Source organism: Ranitomeya imitator, chromosome 5, assembly GCF_032444005.1.
Source record: "Ranitomeya imitator isolate aRanImi1 chromosome 5, aRanImi1.pri, whole genome shotgun sequence".
In the NCBI taxonomy this organism is placed as follows: Eukaryota; Metazoa; Chordata; class Amphibia; order Anura; family Dendrobatidae; genus Ranitomeya; species Ranitomeya imitator.
In genome coordinates, this window is record NC_091286.1 from 232,804,071 (window position 1) to 232,826,458 (window position 22,388).

At 41.8% G+C, this 22,388-nt stretch overlaps 1 protein-coding gene across 1 annotated transcript in view; it reads right to left on the reverse strand.

Annotated features, from left to right (window-relative positions):
- Window positions 1-4,058: 4,058 nt before the first annotated feature.
- The window catches only part of PEX7 (peroxisomal biogenesis factor 7), a 282,390-nt gene continuing 264,060 nt past the window's right edge, over window positions 4,059-22,388 (reverse strand). Inside the window, exon 10 of the mRNA XM_069725962.1 lies at window positions 4,059-6,175. Within this exon, the coding sequence (XP_069582063.1) occupies window positions 6,107-6,175 (69 nt within the window). The 3' untranslated portion in view covers window positions 4,059-6,106. The remainder of the gene's footprint in view (window positions 6,176-22,388) is intronic.

The window sequence follows — 22,388 nt, forward strand, 5'->3', positions numbered from 1 at the left end:
CTAATCTGTCATGTAGAGATTTGCCTTTTTTATAGGTAATCTGAGGTACCGGTGGGACATGTTTTTTTTATGTCTCTGTCCATCTGCAAGATAGGCCAATGTTTTAGAAGAATTTTTCTGACATAATCTGATCCATTAGAATATCTAGTGATGAAGCGTATATTATCCTCATCTGACTTGGGCTTAGGTGTCAATAAGTCTTTTCTTTCTTTTCTCAAAGATTCTTTATAGGCTCTATTGAGTACCCCCTCCGGATACCCCCTTTCCAAGAACCGGTGCTTCAAATCCATGGCCTGTTCCTGGAACGCATCCTTATTTGAGCAGTTTCTACGCACCCTGAAATATTGTCCCTTCGGGATTCCTCTTTTTAATGAAGCAGGGTGGCTGCTCTCCCACCTGAGGAGAGAATTTGTGGCCGTATCTTTTCTGTGTGTTTTTGTGATAAGTTCACCACTGGGACATTTTTCAATGCGTATGTCCAAAAATGCCAGGATTGTGTCACTGGCTTCATAGGTGAAGCGCAGGCCCAGATCATTGATGTTCAATCCCTCCACAAAATTACCAAAGTCAGTGGCTTCACCTTTCCAAATCACAAACACATCATCAATATACCTTAGCCACAAAATTATCCTCTCCTCAGGATGGGTAAGTGCGTCTCCAAAAACTACCGTTTCCTCCCACCAGCCCAGGAGCAGATTTGCATACGAAGGCGCACAAGGGCTGCCCATCGCAGTGCCCCTGAGCTGGTGGAAGTACTTACGGTCAAACAAAAAAACATTTCGGGTCAAAGAAAATTCAAGGGCCTTTATGACAAAGTCATTATGTCTGTTGTATTGTGTACCCCTGGTATGGAGAAAATTGTTCACAGCCATTAGACCCTTGTCATGTGGGATTGACGAGTACAGTGACTCCACATCTATACTGCCTAAGATCATATCTGAATCGAGGCAAACATCTTCCAACTTAAGCAAAAGGTCAGTGGTGTCCCGCACATGAGAATTCAAAGCTCCCACAAATGGTTTCAAGATCTTGTCAATATAAATGCCCAGTTTTTCTGTCAAGCTGTTGTTACCTGATACAATTGGACGCCCCTTTAAGGGATTTGTGCCTTTGTGAATCTTTGGAAGACAGTAAAAAGTTGGAGTAACCGGATGTTTAGGTACCAGGTAATCCCTCTCGTCCTTGCTCAATACTCCATCCTTGAAACCATTTTCAATTATAGATTTGAGTTCACATTCAAATTGTTTAAGGGGGCTATGTGGTAGCACTTTATAATCTTCTTTACTCTCCAAGAGTGAAAGACACAACATACGATATTTATTGGTGTCCATTACTACCACATTGCCCCCTTTGTCTGAGGGTTTTATGGTAATACTCTTGTCTTTTTCTAAATTACACAGACAATTCATTTCATTCCTAGATAGGTTGTGGGGATTTTTACTTTTTCTATCAGAAGTTCTCATAAGGTCTTCCGTGACCAAATTTAGAAAGATGTCAATGGAGCTTATATCTCCCATAGGTGGGGGCATACTAGAGCTTTTATTCTTAAGTTTAGTAAAAGGTCCAAAACCTTCCATATTAGGGTCCGCATCTCCTAGATGGAACAAAAGACGAACATCCTGCAATAAATCCTCTGAAATGCCCAAGTCAGCACACTGTTTTCTCTCTTCCCTCAGAAAATTTTTTTTCCACTTGAGACGTCTTACAAATAAGTTTACATCTTTGATTACCTCAAATGTGTCCATGTCTGAACTAGGTACAAAAGAAAGACCCCTACTTAATAATGATATCTCAATCTCTGATAAAGCTCTGGAAGAGAGATTTATTACCTGCAGATTTATGTTGGGGGATTGGTTCGACTCCTGAGTGGATAGCTGAGGTCTAAAAAATTATTCTTTACCGGTGATCTTTTATTACTACCGCGTCCCCAGCTACTCCCTCTCCCCCTGTTTTTTCCTCTCCCTCTTTGTCCTCCAGACCTACCCTCACTGTCCGAAACTTCCGCCTCTGAGGATGAAATATCAGTTTCTGTTTTTCTAGGAAATCTACTGGCTGAGAAAGTATAAGCTTTATTATCTTTGAACTCCTGGAGATCTCTTATAAAAAATTTATGTTTCTTATCCATCAGATGATACTGAAATCTCTCCACCGAATTCTGTAACTGGGTTTCTTTTTTGGAGAACTCTGGTTCTGCAGAGAATTTTTTTGTTATATCTATATGCTCTTTGAGAGATTCGTTCAAAGTATTCAAATTTTGCTTTTCCTCTTCTAATAAAAGTCCCATCAACCTAAGTGAGCTAGCCGTGGCCTCCCTTTCCCATTTAGCTAGTAAACTGGGATTTTTATACCGGTAGCCTGGTGCTAAGGTAATCCTTAGATGTCTGGGAACAATGCCAGATTTAATGTAGTTGTCTAAACTCTGTACCTCCCACCATGAGGCTATTTGATCTTTATATACCTTGGTTAGCTCCTTGAATGCTGCATTAAATGAAGGAACATATTTTTTCTGAGTGTAAGATCTTTCCGAGAAAACCTCCCTCGCCTCCGTAACCCACTGATTGGTGTCAATTCCTGTGCTGAGAAATCCTGCCATGCCACCAAATAAATATATAAGAAGCGTGGTGTGTTTATCCAAAGAAATATATATTGTATAATAGCAAATGGATAAAATTTAACCTTTATTAGGTATATATTAAAAACATGCCTGTGTAGGCACTCTTGACGAACCAGATAAATACTAACAAGACAAACACAAAGTTAGATGGTTTCCTCTGGTGAACAGCAATCTTCAAGTCTGAGCTCAGATTCTCAATTGTATTAAGACTGGGCTTTGACTAGGCCACGCCAAAACATCTACATGATTCCCCTTAAATTACTCAAGTGTTGATTTAGCAGTATGCTTTGGGTCATTGTCTTGTTAAAAGGAGAATCTTCATCCCAGTCAAATCACTGACTGAAACAGGTTTTGCTCAAGAATATCAGTATTCCACACCATCCATTTTCCCCTCAACTCGGACCATTTTCCCTTTCGAAAAACATCCCCACAGCATGATGCTGTCACCGCTATGTTTCACTGTGGGGATGGTGTTCTTAAGATGATGAGCTGTGTTGGTTTGGCGCCAGACATAGCATATACCTTAGTGGCCAAAACGTAAAATTTTGGTCTCGTCTGACATCAGCACCTTCCTCCATACATTTGGGGATTCTCTCACATATTGGCAAACACAAAATAAGCCTTACAATTGTTGTAGTAAAGTTTTACTGCCGACTCTTCCATATAGGCCACCTCTATGGAGTGTATGGCTTATTGTGTTCGTATGGACAGATACTCCAGTCTCTGCAGCTACCTCAAGTTACCTTTGGTCTCCGTGCTGCTTTTCTGATTAATGCCCTCCTTGCCTGGGCTGAGAGTTTTATTGGGTGGTGCTCTTTTGGCAGGACTGTTGTGGTACCATGTTCTTTCCGTTTGATGATAATGGATTTTATGGTGCTCTGGGGGAATCATGAAAGATTGGGGGATATATATATATATATTTATATACTGTATATTTTTATAACCCAACCCCGACCTGTACTTCTCAACAACTTTGTCCCTGGCTTGTTTGTAGTTCTCCTTGGTCTTCATGGTGCTGTTTGGTTAGTGGTGACCCTTTCTTAATGGTGTTGCAGGCTTTTTGGACTTTCAGAAAAGGTGTATATACTGACAGACCATGTAATACTTAGATTGCACACAGGGGGACTTTCTTTCACTAAGCATATGACTTATGAATTATGTAATTGCTTGCACCAAATTTGTAGGGGCTTCATTGCAAAAAGGGTGAATACATATGCACAGGCCAATTTTTAGTTATTTGAGCCTATACATTTTTCTCACTTAACTTCACCAACTTAGACTAGTGCTGATGCATCACACAAACCTGATTACAAAAATATTTAAGCACAGGTAGTAATGTAACAAAATAGGTAATAGCTAAGGGAGTGAATACTTTCTCAAGACACTATATACATAGATGTGTGTGTATATATACATTTGTAATTGTTAACATGACAGTAAGCGGTTGTAAAATGACATACAAATGCAATTTATTAATGAATGCAAAACAAAATAAAGATCTTTCAGAAGTGTGTGTCAAAGTGACATCCACTTTTTATTCTCTGGTATATTAGTTCTGAATAAAGGTCAGGAGGAAACAGCTTATTATATGAATGACATTTACTGTCCATCATCGTATTACACTCCCGCCCACAAAACATTAGGATCACAAATTTTATAGGCTGAACTGGATGGACAAATGTTACTATGTTACTATGTTAAATTTGCAGAGACATAGAGTGTTCAGTTTGTGTGCATTTACAAAAAAGTGTGAGGTCAGAAACACGTTATTACTGTGGAATCTGAGACTGCAATATAATGTTATGATGGACAACTGGCTCTTAAAAATGTTTGGTTTTATAGTAGGCTGCAAAAAAACAGCTATAAGAAATACAATACATTCTGTATGGTAATATGAGCGTATATGAATCTTAGCTGTAAGGAGTAGTGATGAGCGAGTATACTCGTTGCTCGGGTTTTCCAGAGCACGCTCCGGTGATCTCCGAGTATTTGTAACTGCTCGGAGATTTAGTTTTCATCGCGGCAGCTGAATGATTTACAGCTACTAGCCTGTTTGATTACATGTGGGGATTCCCTAGCAAAAAGGCAACCCTCACATGTATTCAGCCTGGCTAGTAGCTGTAAATCATTCAGCTGAGGTGATGAAAACTAAATCTCCGAAAACTAACAAATACTCGGCGACCAACCGAGCAATGAGTACATTCGCTCATCACTAGTAAGGAGTTTATTGTCTCACCATTCGTTCAGAAAATATTTTTAAAGCGAAAAACTTTGAAATAAAAATGACCCCCCCCCCCAAAAAAAAGACATAGCTTGCAGAATATGTTGAGAAAATTGAAGACTTTCGCCTTGATACTAACATGGGTGCCACTTGTTTACACTGAAAGGCTATTGTGAAACGAGTGTTCTTAGGAAGGCACGCTCACGATAATCTAGCAGTACCAATAAACCTTTAGCCATGGAGAAAGATTCTTGCAGCTGAAAGTTGCCCCACAACCAGAAATTAGTATAATTAAAGTTTATGAGAATGACGTGGACACAGAGTGGACAAGACACCTGGCACATTTAGTAGGAAGTCTTCTAAATGAGTGTTTACTATTTGAGTCATGATTGGAGTTAAACACTCAAAAAAGGGGTTATGTTAGCACAGTGCTAGTACTTTTTTTTTTTTTTTTTTTTACATTTAGGAATCCCTTAATAAGAGATTGTCCATATATACTGGGAAGGTAAATGTCCATCTGTATTGAAATTTAAGTTACTGAAATTTAAGTTGAATGGTAATTGATAAAAAGAAAATTGTTTTGTAATTGGTAATGTAAGAGGTATGTTCACGTGATGCGACTGCGCTGTATTTTTGCAGAAATTAGTCAGATTTAATGTGATTTTTGATAAAAACTGACCAGTGATTGAATTGTATGAACATAGTTTAATTTTAAATTTAACTCTTATTTTGCTTCAGAATGTCCTCACAGAATATCTCATTTTCAAGTTCAATTAAAGGGAATCGGATACCCGGTTTTTGATGTGTAATCTGAGGAGCATGAGCTCCAGCTGACAGCTACCTAAACAATTTGGCCAGCCTAGTTGCTGCTATCTAAAGTCTTTTTGCTTAACATAATTGCTTTTCTAACTTGTTGAAAAATTTACTTTTTACTATTAATAGTTTTACGGGATAGATTACAAACACAATGCTCTGCAGAAAGAAAATGGTTCCATTATAAATCAACAAAAGTTGTCAAATTCTTAGACCTTTTACATGAATATTAACAAGCAATTCAGTATAAAATAGCATTTTCTTACAAAATATCCACCTTTTAGTTGTACTGCCTATTACACACGACTTTGAAGCACTGAATGCTTTCTGTAAATCAATAATCATAGTTTAACAAATCACAAGTAGAAAATATAATAATGGCAGAAGTAAGGTCACATTTGAATGATAATTATAAGTCGCTGAGAAATTTTCTTTTCTCCTTTGTAGATAAACGAATATTATTGAGGTACTGATAGGGAAAATGGGGCATATACTTTCACAGTTTCATCCCACGCACAGTCTGCTACCTGTAAGATAAAAAGAAAAAGGCTTCTTAAATACAATCCGATATGTCAGAAAAAAATCAAATGCACCCCCTCCTGATAATCTAATAGTCACACAGTAAGGCCCAGTTGCCATGTTTGTTAGCCAAAAAAGAAGTGCATCCTAGAAGGAAGAGAATTGTAACTGAAAGCAGTATTGATGAGTTTTCTTTTAGGTCCATTGCCCCTTTTTTCTCTGGCAATTGGCGACAGGTCTGACTAGTCCATCATAGTCTGATTCTTTTTTATTTTAACTAGTTTTATTGAAGAATAACACAGTTAACATAACATCAAATAAACAAATCTTAAGACTAGTCCCGACAGTTCCAGCCATATCAAGGACTACGGTCTTACAGGATAAATCACATTCTATATTTTTTGGTCTTTTCAATAACAAAACAAACATATCACTATAACCATCCTTACTCAATGACCAATATATGCAAAGAGAAAGTAGGATTAAGCTTCATATTTCTGGAAATATATCTAACATATTTCAACTACCATATATACTCGTGTAGAAGTCGAGATTTTCAGCACATTTTTGTGTGCTGAAAACGCCCCCTTAGGCTTATACACAAGCCATTGTCCAGAAAGCTGGCGGGGGGAGTCGGACTAGCGGAGCAGAGGCAGGAGCCGGCTAACAGAAGACATCATACTCACCCTCCTAGCGCCATTGGTGCATCTTCGTCCCGGCGCTGGAAGCTCTTCCTCTGCTGAGCGGTCACGTAGTACTGCACATTAAGGTAATGAATATGCACGCGTCTCCACTCCTATAGGCGTGGAGCGCATATTCATTACCTTATTAAGCGGTACCACGTAGCTGCAAAGAACAGGAGAGTTGCCGCGCCGGGCCAATGGAGATGCAGCGACAGCGCGAGGAGGGTGAGTAGGAAGGGGGGTGTGAGCCATGTGTTATGACCTGGTGGTTAAGAGGCCACACTGAAATGACCTGGTGGCTAAAACGCAACATGGAACGAGCTCTGAGAAGGTGGTATCTCTACTGACCGCAGTCCCTAATCCTAACAACACAACTAGAAATAGCCGTGGGATGTTCCTGACACTCCCTAGACACCTCGTCACAGCCTCAGATATAACTACCCCTAAAGAAGGAAATAGAAAGCTATCTTGCCTCAGAGAAACCCCCAAAAGGAAAGACAGCCCCCCACAAATATTGACTGTGAAAGGAGAGGGAAATGACGAACACAGAAATGAAAATAGATTTCAGCAAAGGGAGGCCAAAACTAAACTAGATAGACAGAGAGCAAAGGATACTGTGCGGTCAGTATTAAAAACTACAAAATCCACGCAGAGTTTACAAAAATGAACTCCACACCGACTCACGGTGTGGAGGGGCAAATCTGCTTTCCCAGAGCTTCCAGCTAGCCTGAATAAGACATAGTGACAAGCTGGACAAAAGAGACAAAATGCAAAGCAATAGAGTCCAAGCAAATGGACAAACAAAACTAGCAAAACTTATCTTTTGCAGACAAGGACTGGCAATATGAGAAATCCAAGGGAAGAATCAAATCCAACCAAGAACATTGACAGCAGGCATGGACTAAAGCCCAGAGCAGGTTTAAATAACAAACCCAGGCAAGGCGATTAGTGAAGGCAGCTGCCACAGCTACCTAACGGAGCAGTAGTTCCACTTGAAACCACCAGAGGGAGCCCAAGGGCAGAACTCGCAAAAATACCATTAGCAACCACAGAAGGGAGCTCCAGAACGGAACTCACAACAGCCATGCATACAACGATGGGATGGGAGGAGTGAGCCATGCGGGACTGGGGGAGCCATGCATACAACAGGGGGAGCCACACACACCAGGACAGGACGGGCGGGAGCTACACATAGCAGGACAGGACGGGGGAGCCTCACATACCAGGACAGGATGGGGGAAGCCACACATACCAGGACAAAATGGGGGAACCACATACAGCTCTGGCAAAAATTAAGAGACCACTGGAAATTTTTCAGTTTGTCTGATTTTTCTCTTTATAGGTATATTTTTAAGTAAAATGTAAATTGTTCTTTTATTCTATAAACTACTGACAACATATCTCCGAAGTTCCAAGCAATAAATTTTGTAGTTATTTTCTGAAAATGCGAAATGGTCAAAATAAAAAACAAGCTTTGCTTGCAGACCTCAAATAATGCAAAAAAAGTAAAACACAAGTAATAATAATTCATAATCATTTAGAAACAACAATACTAATGTTTTAACTCAGGAAGAGTTCAGAAATCAATATTTTGTGGAATAACCATGATTTTTATTCACAGCTTTCATGCGTCTTGGCATGCTTTCCAGCAGTCTTTCACACTGCTTTTGGGTGACCTTATGCCACTCCTGGTATAAAAATTTAAGCAGTTCTTCTTTGTATGATGGCTTTTGACTATGCATCTTCCTCTTGATTATATTCCAGTTCCAGAGGTTTTCAATGGGGTTCAGGCAGGTCTGGAGATTGTGCTAGCCATGACAGGTATTTGATGTGGTGGTACTTCATCCACACCTTGATTGACCTATTTATGTGGCATGGCACATTGTCCTGCTGGAAAAAAACAGTCCTCAGAGCAGGGGAACATTGCTTGAGCAAAAGGAATCAACTGTTTTTCCAGGATAACATTGTATGCGGCTTGATTCATTCGTCCTTCGCAAAGAGCAACCTGCCCAATTACAGCCTTGCTGAAGCATCCCCAGATCATCAACGATCCTCCAACAAATTTCACAGTGGGTGCAAGACACTGTGGCTTGTACACCGCTCCAGGTCTCTGTTCGACCAATAGAGGACCAGGTGTTCGGCATAGCTGGAATTGGGCAGATTAATCTTTGCCCACTGACAAAGACATGAACAGTCTATAATTTTAAGGGTAGGTTAATTTTCACATTGATAGAATATAAAAAATAAAATCCAGAAAATAACATTGCATAAATTCTATAAATTTGCATTTTGAAGCAAGAAATAAGTATTTGATCCCTCTGGCAAGACTTAACCCCTTTCTGCCAGCTGACGGAATAGTACATCAGCTGGCAGATCCCCTGCTTTGAGGTGGGCTCCGACAGTGAGCCCACCTCAAAGCCGCGACATGTCAGCTGTTTTGTACAGCTGACATGTGCGCGCAATGAGCGCGAGCGGAATCGCGATCTGCCCGCGCCCATTAACTAGTTAAATGCCGCCGTCAAGCGCTGACAGCGGCATTTAAACTAGAGCTCCCGGGCGCGCGGCCGGGAGTGCTCGCACTGCTGACCCCCGTCACATGATCGGGGGTCAGCAGTGCATTGCCATAACAACCAGAGGTCTCCTTGAGACCTCTACGGTTGTTGATGGCCGATTGCTTTGAGCGCCACCCTGTGGTCGGCGTTCAAAGCAATCCTGCATTTCTGCTACATAGAGGTGATCTGTACTTCACCTCTATGTAGCAGAGGCGATCGTGTAGTGCATGCTTCTAGCCTCCTATGGAGGCTATTGAAGCATGCCAAAATTAAAAAAAAGTGATTAAAAATATAAAAAAAATAAAAAATATATGAAAGTTAAAATCACCCCCCTTTCGCCCCAATCAAAATAAAACAATTAAAAAAATATCAAACATACACATATTTGGTATCGCAGCGTTCAGAATTGCCCGATCAATAAAAACAAAGGATTAACCTGACCGCTAAATGGCGTAGCGAGAAAAAAAATCAAAATGCCAAAATTACGCTTTTTGGGTCGCTGCGTTATTGCATTAAAATGCAATAACGGGCGATCAAAAGAACGTACATACACCAAAATGGTATCATTAAAAACGCCAGCTCGGCACGCAAAAAATAAGCCCTCACCTGACCCCAGATCACGAAAATTGGAGACGCTACGGGTATCGGAAAATCGTGCAATTTTATTTTTTTAGCAAATTTTGGAATTTTTTTTCACCACTTAGATAAAAAATAACCTAGACATGTTAGGTGTCTATGAACTCGTAATGACCTGTAGAATCATAATGGCAGGTTAGTTTTAGCATTTGGTGAACCTAGCAAAAAAAGCCAAACAAGTGTGAGATTGCACTTTTTTTGCAATTTCATCACACTTGGAATTTTTTCCCCGTTTTCTGTTACATGGCATGGTAAAACCAATGGTATCGTTCAAAAGTACATCTCGTCACGCAAAAAATAAGCCCTCACATGGCCATATTGACGGAAAAATAAAAAAGTTATGGCTCTGGGAAGGAGGAGAGCAAAAAACGAAAATGAAAAAGCGGAAAAAGCTCCGGGGGTGAAGCCCCAGCAGCAGGGGCTTAACCCCTTAGCGACCGCCGATATGCCTTTTAACGGCGGCCGCTAAGGGTACTTAAACCACAGCGCCGTTAATTAACGGCGCTGTGGAAAAAGTCCATAGCGCCCCCCAGAGGCCGATTTTCTCCGGGGTCTCGGCTGCCGAGGGTAGCCGAGACCCCAGAGAACATGATTCGGGGGTTTTTTTAACCCACCCCGCATTTGCGATCGCCGGTAATTAACCGTTTACCGGCGATCGCAAAAAAAAAAAAAAAAAAAAAAAGCGATCTCTTTTTAATTTCTCTGTCCTCCGATGTGATCGCACATTGGAGGACAGAGAAAAGGGGTCCCAGATAGCCCCCCAATACTCACCTAGCTCCCCCGATGCTCCTCGTGTCTCCCGGTGGGCGCCGCCATCTTCAAAATGGCGGGCGCATGCGCAGTGCACCCGCCGGCCGGCACCGGGAGAATCTTTGGGGTCTCGGCTGCCGGGGGTAGCCGAGACCCCAAAGAGCATGATCGGGGTCGGTATTACCGACCCCTGTTTTGCGATCGCCGGTAATTAACTGTTTACCGGCGACCGCAAAAAAAAAAAAAAAAAAGTAAAGTGTAATTCTCTGTCCTCTGATGTGATCGCACATCAGAGGACAGAGAAATAGGGGGATTCGGGGACCCTAGCATACTCACCTAGGTCCCTGAATCCTCTTGCTGCTCCTCCTGGCCGCCGGCAGCAGAACATGGCGGACGCATGCCCAGTGCGCCCGCCATCTGTCTCCATCTGCCGGCTGGCAGGAGAACAGCAGTTGGGGCTAAAATTAGGGTTAGGGGTAGGGTTAGGGTTAGGGGTAGGGTTAGGGCTAGGGTTGGGGCTAAATTTAGGGTTAGGGTTGGGGCTAAATTTAGGGTTGGGGCTAAACTTAGGGTTAGGCTTCTTTCACACTTACGTCGGTACGGGGCCGTCGCAATGCGCCGGCCCGACATACCGACGCACGTTGTGAAAATTGTGCACAACGTGGGCAGCAGCTGTAGTTTTTCAACACATCCGCTGCCCAATCTATGTCCTGGGGAGGATGGGGCGGAGTTACGGCCACGCATGCGCGGTCAGAAATGGCGGATGCGACATACAAAAAAACGTTTCATTGAACGTTTTTTTGTGCCGACGCTCCGCCAAAACACAACTGATCCAGTGCACGACGGACGCGACGTGTGGCCATCCGTCACGATCCGTCGGCAATACAAGTCTATGGGCAAAAAACGCATCCTGCGGGCACATTTGCATGATCCGTTTCTTGTCCAAAACGACGGATTGCGACGGAATGCCAAACGACGCAAGTGTGAAAGTAGCCCTAGGGCTAGGGTTAGGGTTGGGGCTAAAGTTAGGGCTAGGGTTGGGGCTAAAGTTAGGGTTAGAGCTGGGATTAGGGTTAGGGTTTGGATTAGGGTTCGTATTAGGGTTAGGGTTGGCATTAGGGTTACACTTGGGATTAGGGTTAAGTTTGGGATTAGGGTTAAGGTTAGGGTTGTGATTAGGGGTGTATTGGGATTAGGGTTAGGTTTGAGGTTAGGGTTAAGATTAGGATTAGGGGTGTGTTGGATTTAGGGTTTTGATTAGGGTTATGGTTAGGGTTGACATTAGGGTTGTTTTGGGGTAAGGGTTGTGATTATGGTTAGGGTTAGTGATTAGGATTATGGATCAGGTTGGGATTAGGGTTAGGGGTGTGTTGGGGTTAGGGTTGGAGCTAGAATTGGGGGGTTTCCACTGTTTAGGTACATCAGGGGGTCGCCAAACACGACAGCCAATTTTGCGCTCAAAAAGTCAAATGGTGCTCCCTCCCTTCTGAGCTCTGCCGTGCGCCCAAACAGTGGGTTACCCCCACATATGGGGCATCAGCGTACTCGGGATAAATTGGACAACAACTTCTGGGGTCCAATTTCTCTTGTTACTCTTGTGAAAATAAAAACTTGGGGGCTACAAAATCTTTTTTGTGGAAAAAAAAATAATTTTTTATTTTCACGACTCTGCATTCTAAACTTCTGTGAAGCACTTGGGCATTCAAAGTTCTCACCACACATCTAGATAAGTTCCTTGGGGGGTCTAGTTTCCAAAATGGGGTCACTTGTGGGGGGTTACTACAGTTTAGGTACATCAGGGGCTCTGCAATCGCAACATAATGCCCACAGACCATTCTATCAAAGTCTGCATTCCAAAAAGGCGCTCCTTCCCTTCCGAGCTCTGCCGTGCGCCCAAACAGTGGTTTACCCCCACATATGGCGCATCAGCGTACTCGGGATAAATTGGACAACAACTATTGCAGTCCAATTTCTCCTGTTACCCTTGTGAAAATAAAAATTTGGTGGCTAAAAAATCTTTTTTGTGGAAAAAAAAAATATTTTTTATTTTCACGACTCTGCATTCTAAACTTCTGTGAAGCACTTGGGCATTCAAAGTTCTCACCACACATCTAGATAAGTTCCTTGGGGGGTCTAGTTTCCAAAATGGGGTCACTTGTGGAGGGTTTCTACCGGTTAGGTACATCAGGGGCTCTGCAAACGCAACATAATACCCGCAGACCAATCTATCAAAGTCTGCATTCCAAAACGGCGCTCCTTCATTCCGAGCTCTGCCGTGCGCCCAAACAGTGGTTTACCCCCACATATGGGGTACCAGCATACTCAGGACAAATTGGACAACAACTTTTGGGGTCCAATTTCTCTTGTTACCCTTGTGAAAATAAAAATTTGGTGGCTAAAAAATCTTTTTTGTGGAAAAAAAAAACATTTATTTTCACGGCTCTGCATTATAAACTTCTGTGAAGCACTTGGGCATTCAAGGTTCTCACCACACATCTAGATAAGTTCCATGGGGGGTCTAGTTTCCAAAATGGGGTCACTTGTGGGGGATTTCTACTGTTTAGGCACATCAGGGGCTCTCCAAACGCGACATGGTGTCCGATCTCAATTCCAGCCAATTCTACATTGAAAAAGTAAAACGGCACTCTTTCTCTTCCAAGCTCTGCGGTGCGCCCAAACAGTGGTTTACCCCCACATATTGGGTATCGACGTACTCAGGAGAAATTGCACAACAACTTTAGTTGTCTAATTTCTCCTGTTACCCTTGTGAAAATAAAAATTTGTGGGCAAAAAGATCATTTTTGTAGAAAAAATGCAATTTTTTTTTTTTTCACGGCTCTACGTTATAAACTTCTGCGAAGCACATGGGGGTTCAAAGTGCTCGCCACACATCTAGATAAGTTCCTTAAGGGGTCTAGTTTCCAAAATGGTGTCACTTGTGGGGGGTTTTCACTGTTTAGGCACATCAGGGGCTCTCCAAACGCGACATGGCGTCCAATCTCAATTCCAGCCAATTCTACATTGAAAAAGTAAAACGGCGCTCCTTCACTTCCAAGCTCTGCGGTGCGCCCAAACAGTGGTTTACCCTCACATATGGGGTATCGACTTATTCAGGAGAAATCGCACAACAACTTTTGTGGTCTAATTTCTCCTGTTACCCTTGTGAAAATAAGAATTTGTGGGCGAAAAGATCATTTTTGTGTAAACAAAAGCGATTTTTTATTTTCACGGCTCTACGTTATAAACTTCTGTGAAGCACTTGGGGGTTCAAAGTGCTCACCACACATCTAGATAAGTTCCTTAAGGGGTTTAGTTTCCAAAATGGTGTCACTTGTGGGGAGTTTCCACTGTTTAGGCACATCAGGGGCTCTCTAAACGTGACATGGCGTCCGATCTCAATTCCAGCCAGTTCTGCATTGAAAAAGTCAAACGGCGCTCCTTCACTTCTAAGTTCTGCGGTGCACCCAAAAAGTGGTTTACCCCCACATATGGGGTATTGGCGTATTCAGGAGAAATTGCATAACAAAATTTATGGTTACATTTCTGTTTTTACACTTGTGAAAATAAAAAAAATGGTTCTGAATTAAGATGTTTGCAAAAAAAAGTTAAATGTTCATTTTTTCCTTCCACATTGTTTCAGTTCCTGTGAAGCACGTAAAGGGTTAATAAACTTCTTGAATGTGGTTTTGAGAACCTTGAGGGGTGTAGTTTTTAGAATGGTGTCACACTTCATTATTTTCTATCATATAGACCCCTCAAAATGACTTCAAATGTGATGTGGTCCCTAAAAAAAAATGGTGTTGTAAAAATGAGAAATTGCTGGTCAACTTTTAACCCTTATAACTCCCTAACAAAAAAAAATTTTGTTTCCAAAATTGTGCTGATGTAAAGTAGACATGTGGGAAATGTTATTTATTAACTATTTTTCATGACATATCTCTCTGATTTAAGGGCACAAAAATACAAAGTTTGAAAATTGCAAAATTTTAAAAATTTTCGCCATATTTCCGTTTTTTTCATAAATAATCGCAAGTAATATCGAAGAAATGTTACCACTAACATGAAGTACAATATGTCACGAAAAAACAATCTCAGAATCAGCGGGATCCGTTGAAGCGTTCCAGAGTTATAACCTCATAAAGTGACAGTGGTCAGAATTGCAAAAATTGGCCTGGTCATTAAGTACCAAATTGGCTCTGTCACTAAGGGGTTAATTATCTACAGCATTCTGGAATGCTGTAGATAAGCCCCCGATGTATCCTAAAAGATAAGAAAAACAGGTTAGATTATACTCACCCAGGGGCGGTCCCGGCCCGGTCCGATGGGTGTCTCGGTCTGGCGCCTTCCATCTTCATCAGATGACATCCTCTCTGACCTTTCCCGGCGCCTGCGCACTGCAGTACTTTCCTCTGCCCTCAACAGGGCAGACAAAGTACGCCTGCGCCGGAGCCGCAGCATGAAGACCAGAAGAGGACATCATCCCATGAAGATGGAAGGCCCCGGACCGGACCGCCCGTGTGAGTATAATATAACCTCTTTTTATCATCTTTTAGGATACATCAGGGGCTTATCTAAAGCATTACAGAATGCTGTAGATAAGCCCCTGATGCCAGTGGGCTTAGCTCACCCTCGATTTTGGGGGTGACAGGTTCCCTTTAATACTTGGTGGCAAAACACTTGTTGGCAAGCACAGCAGTCAGACATTTTTTGTAGTTGATGATGTTTGTGCACGTCAGGAGGAATTTTGGTCCATTCTTCTTTGCAGATCATCTCTAAATCATTAACATTTTGAGGCTGTCGCTTGGCAACTCGGAGCTTCAACTCCCTCCATAAGTTTTCTATGGGATTAAGGTCTGGAGACTGTGCTTCTTTCTGAGCCACTCCTTTGTTGCCTTGGCTGTATGTTTTGGGTCATTGTCTTGCTGGTGTGTAATTCTTTCTACTAGGCAGCCAATCCTTTCATAATCTGGTAGGTGTGTGGGTGGCTGTTTTTATCAGTAGTGTGCACCTGTGCTGCCCCTGCTTTTATTAGTGGGGGCCTACTGCATTCTTTGTTGCCTTGGCTGTATGTTTTGGGTCATTTTGGGAACAAAATAAAAAGCTGAGCAAGCACGACCTCAAAGAACCAGAATACTGTTATACTCATGTAATACGATTTTCTTAACCCGAGGACCTTCTAATTGTAATCCTATACTGCACTTTACAGGCAATATGCACTTTGAGTATAACAGTATTCTGGTCCTTTGAGGTCGTGCTTGCTCAGCTTTTTCTTTTGTTCCCTTACTGTGACATAACGTTTGTTGTCCTTCACATATGAGCCCTCTCTGTGCTTTGTTTTTTTTTTACTATTTGATATATGTATTATGCCTTGTAATTTTCTCTAATAACATTTGTAAATTTTTTTTACTATACTTGTGTTTGGACAATAACTTTGTGAGGTTTTGTAGGATATATGATATTCGGAGTGTCCTTATATATTTATCCTGGTCTTTAACTCAGGCATATGGCCAGTTTGAGAATTATATATTATGTATCAATGGATTTTGTTCCCTATATTCTAACGGAGACTGTCTTTTTAGGGGTGCACAAAAGTGTGGTTGATTGCGCTTTTGTTCATGTCTAAAAAGATGGAACACCAGAGTAAAGAGGCCAGATGGAGTCCAAAGTGATCCATCTACCTAATTATAGTGAATGGTTCTGTCGGGAGGTTCTTCTTACTTTAAGATTTCTGAGAGGAAGAATGAACAAACCAACAGCAATACAAGGGTGGTAGTGGGGTATGCCATTCACCGTACAGCATACAATACAGACCAAAAGTTTGGACACACCTTCGCATTTAAAGATTTTTCTGTATTTTCATGACTATGAAAATTGTACATTTACACTGAAGGTATCAAAACTATGAATTAACACATGTGGAATTATATACTTAACAAAAAAGTGTGAAACAACTGAAATTATGTCTTATATTCTAGGTTCCTCAAAGTAGCCACCTTTTGCTTTGATGACTGCTTTGCACACTCTTGGCATTCTCTTGATCAGCTTCTAGGGGTAGTCACCGGGAATGGTCTTCCAACAATCTTGAAGGAGTTCCCAGAGATGCTTAGCACTTGTTGGTCCTTTTGCCTTCACTCTGCGGTCCAGCTCACCCCAAACCATCTCGATTGGGTTCAGGTCTGGTGACTGTGGAGGCCAGGTCATCTGGCATAGCACCCAATCACTCTCCTTCTTGGTCAAATAGCCCTTACACAGCCTGGAGGTGTGTTTGGGGTCATTGTCCTGTTGAAAAATAAATGATGGTCCAACTAAATGTAAACCGGGTGGAATAGCATGCCGCTGCAAGATGCTGAGTTAGCCATGCTGGTTCAGTATCCCTTCAATTTTGAATAAATCCCCAACAGTGTCACCAGCAAATCACCCCCACACCATCACACCTCCTCCATGCTTCACGGTGGCAACCAGGCATGTAGAGTCCATCCGTTCACCTTTTCTGCATCGCACAAAGACACGGTGACTGGAACCAAAGATCTCAAATTTGGACTCATCAGATCAAAGCACAGATTTCCACTGGTCTAATGTCCATTCCTTGTGTTATTTAGCCCAAACAAGTCTCTTCTGCTTGTTGCCTGTCCTTAGCAGCGGTTTCCTAGCAGCTATTTTACCATGAAGGCCTGCAGCACAAAGTCTCCTCTTAAAGGGACACTGTCACCTGAATTTGGAGGGAACAATCTTCAGCCATGGAGGCGGGGTTTTTGATTCACCCTTTCCTTACCCGCTGGCTGCATGCTGGCTGCAATATTGGATTGAAGTTCATTCTCTGTCCTCCGTAGTACATGCCTGCGCAAGGCAATCTTGCCATGCGCAGGCGTGTACTATGGAAGACAGAGAATGAACTTCAATCCAATATTGCAGCCAGCATGCAGCCAGCGGGTAAGGAAAGGGTGAATCAAAAACCCAAAAACCCCGCCTCCATGGCTGAAGATTGATCCCTCCAAATTCAGGTGACAGTGTCCCTTTAACAGTTGTTTTAGAGATACAGTGGGGCAAAAAAGTATTTAGTCAGTCAGCAATAGTGCAAGTTCCACCACTTAAAAAGATGAGAGGCGTCTGTAATTTACATCATAGGTAGACCTCAACTATGGGAGACAAACTGAGAAAAAAAAATCCAGAAAATCACATTGTCTGTTTTTTTTATCATTTTATTTGCATATTATGGTGGAAGATAAGTATTTGGTCAGAAACAAACAATCAAGATTTCTGGCTCTCACAGACCTGTAACTTCTTCTTTAAGAGTCTCCTCTTTCCTCCACTCATTACCTGTAGTAATGGCACCTGTTTAAACTTGTTATCAGTATAAAAAGACACCTGTGCACACCCTCATACAGTCTGACTCCAAACTCCACTATGGTGAAGACCAAAGAGCTGTCAAAGGACACCAGAAACAAAATTGTAGCCCTGCACCAGGCTGGGAAGACTGAATCTGCAATAGCCAACCAGCTTGGAGTGAAGAAATCAAGAGTGGGAGCAATAATTAGAAAATGGAAGACATACAAGACCACTGATAATCTCCCTCGATCTGGGGCTCCACGCAAAATCCCACCCCGTGGGGTCAGAATGATCACAAGAACGGTGAGCAAAAATCCCAGAACCACGCGGAGGGACCTAGTGAATGAACTGCAGAGAGCTGGGACCAATGTAACAAGGCCTACCATAAGTAACACACTACGCCACCATGGACTCAGATCCTGCAGTGCCAGACGTGTCCCACTGCTTAAGCCAGTACATGTCCGGGCCCGTCTGAAGTTTGCTAGAGAGCATTTGGATGATCCAGAGGAGTTTTGGGAGAATGCCCTATGGTCTGATGAAACCAAACTGGAACTGTTTGGTAGAAACACAACTTGTCGTGTTTGGAGGAAAAAGAATACTGAGTTGCATCCATCAAACACCATACCTACTGTAAAGCATGGTGGTGGAAACATCATGCTTTGGGGCTGTTTCTCTGCAAAGGGGCCAGGACGACTGATCCGGGTACATGAAAGAATGAATGGGGCCATGTATCGTGAGATTTTGAGTGCAAACCTCCTTCCATCAGCAAGGGCATTGAAGATGAAACGTGGCTGGGTCTTTCAACATGACAATGATCCAAAGCACACCGCCAGGGCAACGAAGGAGTGGCTTCGTAAGAAGCATTTCAAGGTCCTGGAGTGGCCTAGCCAGTCTCCAGATCTCAACCCTATAGAAAACCTTTGGAGGGAGTTGAAAGTCCGTGTTGCCAAGCGAAAAGCCAAAAACATCACTGCTCTAGAGGAGATCTGCATGGAGGAATGGGCCAACATACCAACAACAGTGTGTGGCAACCTTGTGAAGACTTACAGAAAACGTTTGACCTCTGTCATTGCCAACAAATGATATATTACAAAGTATTGAGATGAAATTTTGTTTCTGACCAAATACTTATTTTCCACCAAAATATGCAAATAAAATGATAAAAAAACAGACAATGTGATTTTCTGGATTTTTTTTTTCTCAGTTTGTCTCCCATAGTTGAGGTCTACCTATGATGTAAATTACAAAAGCCTCTCATCTTTTTAAGTGGTGGAACTTGCACTATTGCTGACTGACTAAATACTTTTTTGCCCCACTGTATGTCTGCTGCTGGAACTCTGTGTGGCATTGACCTGGTCTCTAATCTGAGCTGCTGTTAACCTGCAATTTCTGAGGCTGGTGACTCTGATAATCTTATCCTCAGAAGCAGAGGTGACTCTTGGACTTCTTTTCCTGGGGCGGTCCTCATATGAGCCAGTTTCTTTGTAGCGCTTGACGGTTTTTGCCACTGCACTTAGGGACACTTTCAAAGTTTGCCCAATTTTTCGGACTGACTGACCTTCATTTCTTAAAGTAATGATGGCCACTTGTTTTTCTTTACTTAGCTGCTTTTTTCTTGCCATAATCCAAATTCTAACAGTCTATTCAGTAGGACTATCAGCTGTGTATCCACCAGACTCCTGCACAACACACCTGATGGTCCCAACCCCATCTATAAGGCAAGAAATCCCACTTATTAAACCTGACAGGGCACTGTTATGTAGGCAATCCAGTAACACAGTGTGCAGTAATCAGAGCACATACAGTGATCTGACAATAACCCAAAAACAATAGAGCGAGCTCTGAGACGTGGAATCTCTGTAGACCGCAATACCTGAACCTATCCTAAACACAACTAAAGGCAGCTGTGGATTGCGCCTGACACTACCTATGCAACTCGGCACAGCCTGAGGAACTGACTAGCCTGAAGATAGAAATACAAGCCTGACTTGCCTCAGAGAAATACCCCAAAGGAAAAGGCAGCCCCCCACATATAATGACTGTTAGCAAGATGAAAAGACAAAACGTAGGGATGAAATAGATCCAGCAAAGTGAGGCCCGATATTCTAGATAGAGCGAGGATAGTAAAGAGAACTTTGCAGTCTACAAAAAACCCTAAAGCAAAAAACCACGCAAAGGTGCAAAAAGACCCACCGTGCCGAACGGCACGGCGGTACACCCTTTGCGTCTCAGAGCTTCCAGCAAAAACGAATAGACAAGCTGGACAGAAAAAACAGCAACAAAAGCAAAGAAGCACTTATCTAAGCAGAGCAGCAGGCCACAGGAAAGATCCAGAAGCTCAGATCCAACACTGGAACATTGACAAGGAGCAAGGAAGACAGAATCAGGTGGAGTTAAATAACAAGGCAACCAACGAGCTCACCAGAACACCTGAGGGAGGAAGCCCAGAAGCTGCAGTACCACTTGTGACCACAGGAGTGAATTCAGCCACAGAATTCACAACAGGGCACACCTTTGAATTGAAAACCATTCCCGGTGACTACCTCTTGAAGCTCATCAAGAGAATGCCAAGAGTGTGCAAAGCAGTCATCAAAGCAAAAGGTGGCTACTTTGAAGAACCTAGAATATAAAGACATAATTTCAGTTGTTTCACACTTTTTTGTTAAGTATATAATTCCACATGTGTTAATTCATAGTTTTGATGCCTTCAGTGTGAATGTACAATTTTCATAGTCATGAAAATACAGAAAAAATCTTTAAATGAGAAGGTGTGTCCAAACTTTTGGTCTGTACTCTACTTGAAAAGACAGCTTTATTCCTTTGGGAAGTATGATTACAGCAATACTAGATTTAAACATTGTTTATGCTTTGCTACTTTTACACTAAAAATAATTTTAAAAAAAATGTTCTAAAAAATTGAATTGCCTTATTTTGACAGCTCTGTTTTATTTTACTGGCTGAGCTGTAAGTGAGCTTATGTTTTTGTGTTAAGAATTTAAGTTTTTTGTATATAATTTAGGGCACTTTTTTTAATAGCTGTCTGTTCCAATTTTTGGAAGGCAGAATGAACAAAAAATAACAATGTGGGATTATATTTTTACGTTCACAATGCAATAAAAGTGATAATACAACTTTATTCTTCAGGTCAGTATGATTATGATACCACATTTAGATAGTCTTATGTTTTTCTACTTTTGCATGCTAATAAAAATTTAGCAGAAGAAATGTATGCATCGCCACATTCTGACAGCTATACCTTTTTCACGTTTCTGTTGACAGAGATGAATAAAGGTTTATTTTTCCAAAGATGATGTTTTCAGTGACACAATTTTTATGTACATGCAATTTTAAAAAAATCTTTTTGAGCAGCGGAATGATTAAAAAAAATCCCAGCATTTTATTTATTTTTGCTGTTTTCATTGAAGGGGTGAAATATTGTGACACTTATAGACCGGATCATTCCATATGCAACGATAACGATATCAAATGTGTACATTTTTTTATTTTTACAGAAAAATGCATACTTATTGATTAGACATTTTTCACTAATTTTGAAGCTATTTTTTTTTTTTTTATATCTTTACATTTTTTTTCAGAAACTTTGTCCCTGAATGGAACTTGAACACTTCATAGTCTGAACACTGGTCTAAAACTCTGCGATACTTTGGTATTGCAGGGTATTAAACCTATCAGTGTTAAAAAAACAGGACCCTGTTAGACCCATCTTATGGCAGGGCTTTGCAAGCCATGGTAACAGGCAGACCAGGGAGGGTGTCACTCGCTGGAGCTAGGTCGTCTTTGTGCGAGCACAGCTGCTGAGCCAGCGTAATCACTATGATGGAACTGTATGTCATAATGTGGCAACGCCTTTCCTTTGTGCCGTAAATGTACATAAAACGTCGCAAAAAAGTTGGAGGAAATAAAGGCGGATGTGGGGCCTTCAGTAGGCTTCTGGATACCATGGTAGCTCAATTGGCATCCTGTTATTCAGTCACATGGGGAATGGATGGACAATTTAACTGTTCAATATATAAAGAACCGTTTGAATGCAGCTGTAATAATAATAATAATCTTTATTTTTATATAGCGCTAACATATTCCGCAGCGCTTTACAGTTTTGCACACATCATCATCGCTGTACCCATTGGGGCTCACAATCTAAATTCCCTATCAGTATGTCTTTGGAATGTGGGAGGAAACAGGAGTACCCGGAGGAAACCCACACAAACACGGAGAGAACATACAAACTCTTTGCAGATGTTGTCCTTAGTGGG